The sequence below is a fragment of the Musa acuminata genome, chromosome BXJ2-10 (genome assembly GCF_036884655.1).
Source record: "Musa acuminata AAA Group cultivar baxijiao chromosome BXJ2-10, Cavendish_Baxijiao_AAA, whole genome shotgun sequence".
NCBI lineage: Eukaryota > Viridiplantae > Streptophyta > Magnoliopsida > Zingiberales > Musaceae > Musa > Musa acuminata.
Window position 1 is genome coordinate 23,752,825 of NC_088347.1, and position 12,246 is coordinate 23,765,070.

The following is a 12,246-nucleotide window of genomic DNA, read 5'->3' on the forward strand; positions in this document are numbered from 1 at the left end:
ATATAGCAACAAAAGATATATATACAGGCAGGCATGCAAGCATGGCCTGCCCCAAATTAACACACAAGAAAATCTATGAAGATTGCAAGAAATGGAATCAAGCATCGCACCATTATCCGACTTGTATGAACTACTTCTGCGGAAGATATTAGTATGTAATGCAGGTATGAATGCGCTTGAAGAAGAAGAGCAACGAGTGGGGGTACTTATAGCCCTGCAGCCCTGAGTTTGGATAAGTATGAGGAGGCAGTGGCCCTTTTGCTTCGATGCCTGCCAACAGATCTCGCGCGTAGGTAAGCAAACAAACGTGAGTTTGGTGCGCGAGAACTGATGGATACACACATTAATGCGCCTTCCCTCCCGCAGTACATCAAGACATAATCTAAAATGAGATCCTTCCTTCTCCCATGCATGAAACGTGAAACATGTTGTGTAGCAAAGATTACGTCTTCCCCTATATGAAACGTGAAACATGCGGAAACAAGTTACGAGGACTGCGAAGAGAGCCGGTGCATCGTACAGACAACCTTATCTCTTTCCATTGCCTGAGAGGGCGACCTCGAACCTCCACATGCTGCGCATCTCGAGCCTCAAACCTCGACTTCTCCTTGCCGTTTTGCATATGGACATGGCACTTCCGAAAACAATGGAGACTCCGCGTCCCACAGATCGAGATGAGCAGATTATGTCATGCGAGGTAGGATTCGGTAACATGGTTGGATATACTAATTTTACATTACATGAGATATGCATGCATATCCGACCAACTTACTTTCTCACAGTACAGTTTGGATGGGAATTCAACTTCGAAACTTAATCTTCCAAGCTGACCATGTGGCGTCCTTACAATGCGGCGATTAAATATAGACCGAGCAATTTTCTATTTTCTATTTTTTCTGAGACTCGTGATATAATAATTTAATGGTTGATATTGAAGGTGTATCCTATCAAAACATAGATGAACCACTAAAGATATGTATAATTTATTAAAAAATAGATATTAATGTGTTATGTAACCAATAGCGAGCTGGGAAAAGCTTGTGAACGTACACGGGAGGAGCACAAATTCTTCATCTCATTAACGACTCTTTTCCAACATATTCATTTGAAACATCACATTATCATCATCCTATTCCTATCCCGAAAAATTATCATATATGATGGGGAAGAAGTAAACTTATATCTGATAGAAGATATGAGAGAGGTACACGTGGAATAACATCCTTGCTTCCTTATATCCTCAATCGATCTATGATTTGAGGATAAATCATGAATTTGCGTAACTGATCTCATTACGTGATTTGAGCATTTGATCGACGGAAATCTCTTCCTCAATCACCTCAATGAATAAAATTCATCCCTTTCATAATATATTACTCTATTCTACGTGGTATCAGAGTACCTGTTGTCTTGAGCAAAACATTGACCTTCCTCATCGTCTGGCGACTGGAATCCCGCTTCTCTACTGTTTTGCCACTACCGATTTTCTCTTCTGCTCGGCGATCCATCTCCTAAGCCCGATCTCTCACAATCTATCGATTTCACTATTCTGTTTTGATGGGGATATAAACAGGAATAACCTTTGTATAGGAACAAATACTAGAAGACCAAAATACGCAACGGAATAAATTGGAAACAAAATCAAACAGAACACCACGATATATGTGGAAAACCCCTTCAATATGAAGGGTAAAAACCACGGGGCAAACTAGAGATAATCCACTATGAGAATAATGAATATACAAATCTCAATCTCTTGCCCAAAACCCTAGCAACAACCACAAGAGAATAACTGGGATACAAGGATCACGTCACTTTCCACAATATCTAAAACCTCCCCAAGTAATCACAGCAAGAGTCTACTGTAGATTTGATCTAACCTGAGATGAGAACACTGCTAGATGATTGTGAACAGTCTCTCTGCATTGTCCTTGTCTTCTTCCCTTTCTTTCTCTTCCTTTTCTACCTTGTTCTCCTTCTTCTCTTTGGAATCTCGTGGCTATAAAGATCTGCCTCGTTGCTGCCTTTTTATAGCTTTAATCTGCCTCTAAAACGCAGCCACCACACCCCCCTAATCTTAATTAGGGTTAGGTTAAGAGGGGGTGTGGGCTGTAGGCTGATAAAGCCCTCATGGGCTGAATATGAGCCATCAGCCCAACAACCTCCCCCTTCAGCCCATAAGGTAGGCTGTCCCATGACTCCTCATTGTGAAGCCATGCTGACCAACTGTCGGCATATCTCCTATCTTTCTTTTGGTAAGGTCTTCGTCAACATGTCTGCTTCGTTGTCATTTGTATGAATTTTCTGAAGCTGCAACTGCTTCTCTTCAAATACATTTCGAATCCAGTGGTATCTGACATCTATATGCTTTGACTTGGAATGAACATTGGGTTCTTACATAAATGGATAGCACTCTGGCTGTCACAATGCACCACATAATTTTTCTATTTCAGCCCCAATTCTTGTAAGAATTCTTTCATCTATAACATTTCTTTGCATACCTCTGTACCAGCAATATATTCTGCTTCTGGGGTGGAGAGAGCAATACACCTTTGTAACCTGGATTGCCATGACACAGCTCCCCCTGCAAAAGTAAGTACATAACCAGAAGTAGACTTCCTCGTATCTATATCTCTTGCCATATCTGCTTCTGTGTAACCTGTTAACACAGGTGATCCACCTCCAAAGCTTAAACAAACCTTAGAGCTCCCTCTGAGATATCTAAAAATCCACTTCACTGCTGCCTAGTGCTCTTTGCCTAGATTTGCAAGAAATCTGCTAGTAACACCCACTGCATATGCGATGTCCGACCTCGTACATACCATTGCATACATTAAACTTCCAACTGCTGAAGCATAAGGAACCTTTTGCATTTTCTCCTTCTCCTCATCACTTGACGGACTCTGTTCTGAGCACAACTTGAAGTGACCTGCAAGAGGAGAACCAACTGGCTTAGCATTACTCATACTGAATCTTTCCAATACCTTCTTGATGTATTTCTCCTGTGACAACCAAATCTTCTTGTTTTTCCTGTCACGAGAAATCTGCATCCCTAGTATTTGCTTTGCTGGCCCCATGTCCTTCATTGCAAAAGACTCACTCAGTTCCTTCTTCAACCTGTCAATTTTAGACATATCTTTCCCAAGAATAAGCATGTCATCAACATAAAGTAAGAGAATAATAAAATCCTCACCAAACCATTTGATGTACACACAATGATCTGAAGCCGTTCTTTTGTATCCATTTTCTGTCATAAATGAATCAAACTTTCTGTACCATTGTCTTGGAGCTTGCTTTAGCCCATACAAGCTCTTCTTCAACTTGCAGACAAAATTATCTTTACCTTTGACTTTGAAACCTTCTGGTTGCTCCATATAAATTTCCTCCTCCAAATCACCATGAAGGAAAGCTGTCTTCACATCTAACTGCTCAACCTCTAAGTCCTGGCTAGCAGCAATACCAAGAGCAACACGAATAGAAGACATTTTAACAACAGGAGAAAATATCTCTTCAAAGTCAATACCTTTCTTTTGACCAAAGCCTTTCACAACCAATCTAGCTTTGTACTTTGGTTGAGAACAATATTCTTGAGTCTTCAACCTAAAAACCCACTTGTTCTTCAAGGTCTTCATTCCATTTGGTAGCAGCACCAAATCATAAGTGTGGTTCTTCTGAAGAGCATTCATCTCTTCCTGCATAGCAACTAACCCCTTCTCTTTCTACTCACTCTCAACTGCTTCCTGGTAACTATCTGGTTCACCTACATCAGTAAGCATCACATACTCATCTGTAGAGTATCTTCTGGAAGGTTGACGTTGTCTAGAAGATCTTCTCAATTGAGGTTCTGCGGGAACTTGCTCTCCTACTTCTTCTTGCTCAACATGTCCTGCAGGTAAATCAACATCAGGCTCTACACTATTTTCCTGCACATCTCCCCCATCACCCAGATATACTAGAGAAATAACTAGGTCACAATCTGCTAATCCTTCTGCAGAAGTCTTGGCTGGTGCCTTCTTCTTCAAATCCTCAAAAGTTTGATCCTCAAAGAAGACCACATCTCTGCTCCTGAACACCTTCTGCTTTTCTGGATCCCAAAGCCTGTAACCAAATTGATCATGTGAGTAAGCAAGAAAAATATATTCTTTAGACTTACCATCCAGCTTGCACCTCTCATTATCTGGAATATGTGTAAATGCACGACAACCAAATACTCTCAAATGCCTATAGGAAACATCTTTCTCTGACCATACATGCTCTGCAACATCACCATCTAGGGCTGTACATGGTGATAAGTTGATCACATCAACTGCAGTCCTCAAAGCCTCATCCTAAAACCTTTTGGGTAGCTTGGCCTGTGAAAGCATACATCTGATCTTTTCCATGATGGTGTGGTTCATCCTCTCTGCAATTGCATTATGCTGAGGTGTACCAGGAACTGTCATCTCATGTTGGATCCCAAGTGACATGCAATAGTCATTAAACAATCCCGTATACTCACCACCATTATCTGATCTTATGCATTTCAATTTCCTTTCTGTCTCCCTTTCAACCATGGCATGAAACTCTTTGAAGACATTAATAACCTGATCTTTGGTCTTCAAAGCATAAGCCCAAACTTTCCTGGAAAAATCATCTATAAAAGTGACAAAATAAAGTGCACCACTTATACCAAGAACATCAAAAGATCCACCATGAGTTTTTGTCCTCAAAGGACCACATACATCTGTATAAACACGGTCTAAGGCATGCATTTTTCTAGACAAAGCAGCACTAGCAAATGAAACTCTATGTTGTTTACCAGCCAAACAATCAATACAAGGGTTAAGATGTATACCTCTAAGATCTGGTAATACCTCTCTCTTGGAAAGAGCTTGCAGCCCCTTCTCGCTCATGTATCCCAATCGCCTATGCCACAACTCCATACTGAAGTCTTTCTCTGTAGCATTTAACTACTCACCATAAGCTTTAGCCTGCAACCTGTACAAAGTATGACATTTCTTTCCACTAGCTATAATAAGAGAACCCTTACTGAGCTTCCATTGCCCTCTGTGAAATCTGCTTTCATACTCTTCATCATCTAGTCTTCCAACTGAAATTAAATTCAGCCTTAAGTCAACCACATGCCTCACATCCTTAAGTACCAACTTGCAGCCAAGGTTGGCCTTTAAATGGATATCACCCATGCCAATGATGTCTACTGTGCCATAGTTGCCCATCTTGACAACACCAAAGTTTCCAGACCTATATGTAGCAAAAAACTCCCTCCGAGATGTAGCATGATAAGAAGCACCGGTGTTAATCACCCACTCAAGATCCTGACACACACAAGAAAAAATATCATCAGAAGGAGACAAAATCAAATAATCACCACCCTGCACTGTAGCTGTAGTATTATCCTTTGACTCTGTAGACTCCACTTCTTTTCCCTTTTTTTTGTTCTTCTTAGGTTGCTTACATCGGTTCTTGTAATGTCCTTTCTCACCACAGTTATAGCAAACAATATCTTTTCTTGATCTTGACTTGCTCCTACCCATACGTGAACTGCTTCTAGACTTTGACCTTCCTCTGTTCTCTGAGATCATTCTAAGATGTTGCCGAACTCTTTCTTCTCAACTCATTCAACAAACTGCTTGTTACTTGACTCATAGTGACAATACCATCTGGCGCAGAATTACTAAGGGAAACCACTAGTGTCTCCCAACTTTCTGGTAATGAATTGAGAAGTAACAATGCCTGCAACTCATCATCAAGAGACATTTTCATAGAGGATAACTGGTTAGTAATACTCTGTATTTCATTCAAATACTCAGCAATAGAAGCACCCTCTTTATATTTTAGGTTCACAAGTTTTCTGATCAAAAAAACTTTGTTGCCAGCTGTTTTTCTTTCATAGAGACTTTCTAATTTTTTCTAAAGAGAATATACAGAAATTTCAGTAGAAACATGGTGAAAGACACTATCATCAAGCCACTGTCTAATAAACCCAATTGTTTTTCGATCTAACCTCTTCCACTCATCATCTGTCATAGTTGTAGGTTTTGCACTATCCCCCTGTAAAGGTCCATACAAATCTTTGCAATACAAGAGATCTTCCATTCTTGGTTTCCATTTCATCCAATTGTTTCCATTCAAACTAATCATGCGAAAAACATTACTGGCTTCCATGTTCAAATACAAAAATTAAATCACTAAAACCCTGCTCTGATACCAGTTGATGGGGATATAAACAGGAATAACCTTTGTATATGAACAAATACTAGAAGACCAAAATACGCAGCGGAATAAAATGGAAACACAATCAAACAGAACACCAAGATATACGTGGAAAACCCCTTCAATGTGAAGGGTAAAAACCACGGGGCAAACTAGAGATAATCCACTACGAGAATAATGAATATACAAATCTAAATCTCTTGCCCAAAACCCTAGCAACAACCACAAGAGAATAACTGGGATACAAGGATCACGTCACTGCCAACAATATCTAAAACCTCCCCAAGTAATCACAGCAAGACTCTACTATAGATTTGATCTAACCTGAGATGAGAACACTGCTAGATGATTGTGAATAGTCTCTTTGCGTTGTCCTTGTCTTCTTCCCTTTCTTTCTCTTCCTTTTCTGCCTTGTTCTCCTTCTTCTCTTTGGAATCTCGTGGCTATAAAGATCTGCCTCGTTGCTGCCTTTTTATAGCTTTAATCTGCCTCTAAAACGCAGCCACCACACCCCCCTAATCTTAATTAGGGTTAGGTTAAGAGGGGGTGTGGGCTGTGGGCTGATAAAGCCCACATAGGCTGAATATGGGCCATCAGCCCAACATGTTTGACAATTATTCTCAGACCACAAAATCTTGCTCGCTGACTTATTATATTTACTGTCATTGCTGCGACTTAAGTCGCCGAAGGCGACGCTCCCCTTGAACGATCCAACGTCTCCCCTCTATCACTTCCATTCGACCCGTCGCCAGCGACCCTATACTCTTCCTCAGATCTATTGTTGCTCCTCATCATAACTCCTCACTACCACTGCTCCTCCTCCTTCGGCGGCTACAATCCTCTGGTCATGACTAGACCTCCATTGAGTTCTTCAATAACGTCGAGAAGAAGCAGGTTGCACGGTAGGAGGCTGAGCGCTCCAAATTCCTTATTGCTCGTGCCAGTAGGAGAGACACGTCGCCATCATCCAACTCTCCTAGGACGTCATGTTCGCCAACGCTGTCGAGAAGAAGCAGGTTGCACAGTAGGAGGTCGAGCGCTCCAAATCCCCCCTCGCCTCGATTCATCCTTAGGGCAGATTTGAGTGTTTCCATCATCATCATATGCTTGGCTTGTCACATCAGCGGCGACGAATCCGCAACCATATGCTCCTGTGCCCGCGACCTCCTCGCTCGATATTCGCTAAATTAGTTCATATTCTAAGCATGTCTTTTTCATCTACATATGACGCTCCAATTATTCTTTCCTCGAGAAACAATAGTTCTCCTCAACATACAATACTTATATTCATCAATGCTGCAACTCTAAGCCACTTCAAACTATTCAAAAGCGGCAATTATACATCTCGGCAAGCACAATTCTCTGATCTTCTTTTTTGATATGAACTATTAGGTTACATCGACGGCTCTCTCAAATATTCATCAGAAAAAATCTAAATACCTAGAGAACCCATCCCAATAACAGATCCTGATTAGTGGCTACGAAAAGAACGTCTTATTCTATAAGCAATTCAAGCCTCAATCACTAGCTTCAAAGTACCATTAATATCTTTGTATAATACTACGTTAGAAGCATTGTCAAAGTTACACATTCTCAATGGCATAGGAGACGAATATAAGAAACCGACATCAATAATTCATGTATGAGACTCACCGATGTCATTTAAAGAACTGTATGATAAGTCGATTGATCATTAATAATATTTGAAAAGAGAAAAGAGGATGACATGACCAACTATCATAGCTCAATTCAATCAAAACTCTAAAAGAAAAAGCAATCAAAGCAATAATGACATCAACAAAGGATCGAACAAAATGTCTTCTGGATACATTGTAATACGTAGAGCCATCATCTTCTATTACACTATCAATCCTTCAATCATGGTGATAACTTTAATCCCAATAGCTTTGTAAATAACTTGTACTAAAACTCTTAGCAGCTTTGGCACCTTAACGATCACAATCAATAGAAGGTCACCTGCTAGCTCTTTGACAAAATTGGGCATACATAGGAAGTGATTATCGTCAAATAAGAGCCGTGGATTCCATCACGAAAGGCACACCAAGTAATGATAAGATATCAAAGTGGATTCGAGAACATTTCATTATTTATTGAAAGCAACACCGAATGACAAGGATAACAACGATGATGACAATCATGGCAAGAACCATAATAGTAATCGTTGCTTATTTATTACATCATTCCATAGATAGGAACACGAGCCAGTGAATACACTTAGTTAGGCAATGAGCAGTGAATCCCAATAGCGTCAATGGCTGTACCAGCTCGCCCAAAGAAGCCCAGAATCCTACTCCCCTCCTCTAAAGTAAGGGCGAAGGAAGAGCCAGTCTTGTTACCGACACTTATGGATGCACCCTTGTTGGTATCAAGAGTAAGCAACATCACAATTGCATGTCGCTGATAATTGGATAATGCATGAAAGTATCCGGAGATAGAAGTGAAGTACTCGTCCTCCTCAAGGATGATCTGCAAAAAAGGATCAAGGATTTAACGAGAAACAAACAATGGGAAAAAGAAAACTAATATTGCAATGTATTTTCAAGAGAAATTGGTTTGACTACCAAACGTGTTGCTAGAAAACATTCATCTGGTCGAACCAGTTTATATGGTTGGACAAAGACACGAAGTTGATAAGTGTGTATTTATATACACATAGATGTATAGATGATATACCTCCTTGGAAGCGCCGGTGGTGGTTCCACGTTTGTAGGTGTGGGAATTACCGTTAAGAATGTAGGTAATCTCCAACCCCACAATGTTATCTCCGTAATAGATTCGAAGTTTGGTAATGTGGTCGGCTTGTCCCATATCCCACACATTCCCTCCGTTGCCACCCCATGGCCCCACCTTCACCATTCTCCCCTGCGTGCATCAGAATAAACACCACATGTCATCCATCCATCTATGTTGTAGTATACGAGCAAGTGTAGTTGAAGAAGTCAGAAAAGGGATGGAATTTTGAAGACTAACAACGCCACTCACCATATTAGCAGCAACCGAGAATAATGAATGGACGCGCACACTCCCTTGGCGGCAGAAGATGCTATTGCAGGACTTGGTGCTGGGAAGGGCATCGGATGAGGGTATTTATAGCCCACCATTCTAGTTTGGATAAGTATGAGCTGATGTATACATCAAGGAAGAATTGCACCCCCCACCACCACCGTCCTAAAATCTCACGGAAACGTGAAACATGCATATTCCGTGCTCTTCCTTTTTTTTATTGCTTGCATGCAGTGTAATTAATTGTTTGCTAGGAACGAGATGCGAGGACTTCCGACGGAGTCGGTGAGTAAATATGATAATCTTGAACACGGTGGCCGGATGGTTGAGCCCAACAGCACCACTATCTCCTTCCATTGCCTCAGACGACGAGCTCCATCTGCATCTTGTCCTTGTGGATAACCTCCAATTATAAGGAAACATGGATTTGGTGGTCGCCCGCCTCGTCTCCTTCCTTCAGATGAGAAAGGACGGTTCCATTGTCCACGGCCTGCCTGCTTAGTGCTTAGAGCCTCTAACTTCTTCGTCTCGTCTCGTACTTGTCATGACAGAAGCATGCCCATTATTGTCACCAAGGTGAGGTGTGGTTAGGAAAATTATCTATCAAGAATAATCAAATAAATTTGATTATTTCTTATTGACACCTCTAATATTGTTTTGAACATACAAATGCTAATCGATAAAGAATTGTTTTTAAATATAATTTTCAGTTATCTAAGGAATATGAATCCTATTATTAAATGGCGAGGAGCCTGATCTCCTGACTTGATAATATTTTGGTTCACTCTAATGTGAACTATATCATTTATTTCTATCATCATCACTAAAGTTTAAGATTTTTTCGAAGAAAAATAATATATAGACTCTAAAATAAAAATCAATCCTAGCATAAACAAGTATTGAAATAAAGTGTTAGATGTCATATCGAGAGTTACGCGCTCATGCGTATAAAATCTAGTATATTTTGAAGATGTTTATTAGATGACGAACCGAGTAAATATTTTGACTCTTTATAGCAAGTATACCAAATCAAATCTCATCCTCGCCACTTACATTTGCAAAGAAAAAGAAAAAACATTGTGACAATGGCTGTTTGAATGAGAAAGTATTGGTACAAGAGTTATGGGTTTGTATTTGAATACAAGTTACATTAGGCCCTAGAGAACTCAAAATGAGATCCTTTATGCTCACACTACTCGTTCCCCAACTCTTCTTTTCCATAAAATCATGACATGCATTTTGGCTAATGACAGGGTTCATAAACTTGAGAGATCTATTCAACATATAAGTTATATATAAATTGAATGGACAAAATCTTGTCGAGGATGGTTCAAACTAAATTGTGAATTGTGATGGTTCGTTTAATGAAATAGATGGCGATATGTTTTGCATGATTTGCTCGCCATATTATCTTTATTGGTGGTAGGTAAATATAATAAAAAGGCATTACGTCATATGAAGCGTCGTGGTGATCTAGGAGGGTTTGAATGCGATTTCACGAAATGATGATTTTTGGCGTATCGCCATAAAATCAAATTTTGAATTCATCAGACAAATTCATTGCAACTTTATTGTACCATGGACACTTCACGGTCACTGACATTAAATATTTGTTACATAATTTCGAAGACTACGAGTTTATACATGTACATAAGAAGCAATCCAGGTGGCTATTCGGTTGGCCAATCACTCTGGAGTAATAAAATCTTCCTCATTTTAAAAGAAGGGAGTGACCCATTGAATATTTTGTGCTCGTTGATTGGATATCCGAGAATAAATAAGTATTAGACATTCTGAAAAATTATTATTATTTTTTATTTGGACAAAAAAAAGACTTACATTACCCAAATCAAATCATCAGGCATATCACAAGAACGGCTTCCACGATGATATATTGTTCATATTTACTCGAAGAAATGACATAGGAATGCAACCACCGATTGGATTCAACTATCATCATGTCGTCAATTAGCGTACAATAACCAGTGGACCCGTAACATACTTCTTGTTTTATTCAAAGAAACACAACGACGACGACGACGACAATTTCTGCCACTTATTTATCGCCCCAACCAAGCAGATACATTGCAGCAGACTAAGACACAGACACCAAGACGTGACGTGTGTTTAATTTGGTATAGTGCAGTAAACTCCGATTGCCTCGATGGCATCGATGGTAGAACCTTCACGTCCGAAGAAGCCTAGAATCTTACCCTCATCCTCTAGATTTAGGGAGAAATGACTGCCAATCGAATTGCCGGCGCTCACAGAATTGCCCTTGTTGGTCTCAAGGGTAAGTTGTGTTATGAAAACGTCTGTCGTCCACATCGTCTTGAAATGTCCAGAGATGAAAGTGAAGTATTCGTCCTCCTCTAGAGTAATCTATACAAGCAATCAAAGATGTAGTTAGACATAAACCACCAAAAAATAGTTAGGGAATTCGCTAGTATCCTAGGAATAATTAATTGTAACCTTTGATCAATAAATACTAAACGCATGTTTTCAGCTTTGACAGTACCTCATTGTACTGGGGTGCATCACCTCCGACGTGGATGGTCTTCTTCTTGCCGTCGACGGTGAAGGTGAAGTCAAACGCGAATACGGCATCGTTGTAATGAATTTTGACGTTGCTAATGTGATCCGCCTGTCTCATATTCCAGGTTTTGCCGCCGTTGCCACCCCATGGTCCTTGCTGGAGCACGCCCGCCTGCAACCGCACCGGCCGCCAGCAACGAAACCACAGCCAAATTAATACCATATATAGCAACAAAAGATATATATACAGGCAGGCATGCAAGCATGGCCTGCCCCAAATTAACACACAAGAAAATCTATTAAGATGGTAAGAAATGGAATCAAGCATCGCACCATTATCCGACTTGTATGAACTACTTCTGCGGAAGATATTAGCACGTATTGCAGGTACGGATGCGCTTGAAGAAGAAGAGCAACGAGTGGGGGTACTTATAGCCCTGCAGCCCTGAGTTTGGATAAGTATGAGGAGGCAGT

At 40.3% G+C, this 12,246-nt stretch overlaps 1 protein-coding gene across 1 annotated transcript; it reads right to left on the reverse strand.

The window, feature by feature from the left end:
* Window positions 1–8,448: 8,448 nt before the first annotated feature.
* LOC135625678 (mannose/glucose-specific lectin-like) lies at window positions 8,449–11,995 on the reverse strand. The gene is made up of 4 exons (XM_065130767.1): window positions 11,756–11,995; window positions 11,398–11,619; window positions 8,908–9,096; window positions 8,449–8,700 (listed from the first exon to the last, which is right to left on the reverse strand). Exons 1-4 carry the CDS (start codon window positions 11,993–11,995, stop codon window positions 8,449–8,451), a joined length of 903 nt encoding a protein of 300 aa, XP_064986839.1.
* Window positions 11,996–12,246: the final 251 nt, after the last annotated feature.

Bases quoted from the DNA above. Each gene is read 5' to 3' on its own strand.
- LOC135625678 (XM_065130767.1), bottom strand. From the start codon at position 11,995: ATGGTATTAATTTGGCTGTGGTTTCGTTGCTGGCGGCCGGTGCGGTTG. The intron at 11,620-11,755 runs GTACTGTCAAAG...TTGCTTGTATAG, and splicing joins ATGCACCCCAGTACAATGAG to ATTACTCTAGAGGAGGACGA. The intron at 8,701-8,907 runs GTATATCATCTA...CCTTTTTTGCAG, and splicing joins CCACCGGCGCTTCCAAGGAG to ATCATCCTTGAGGAGGACGA.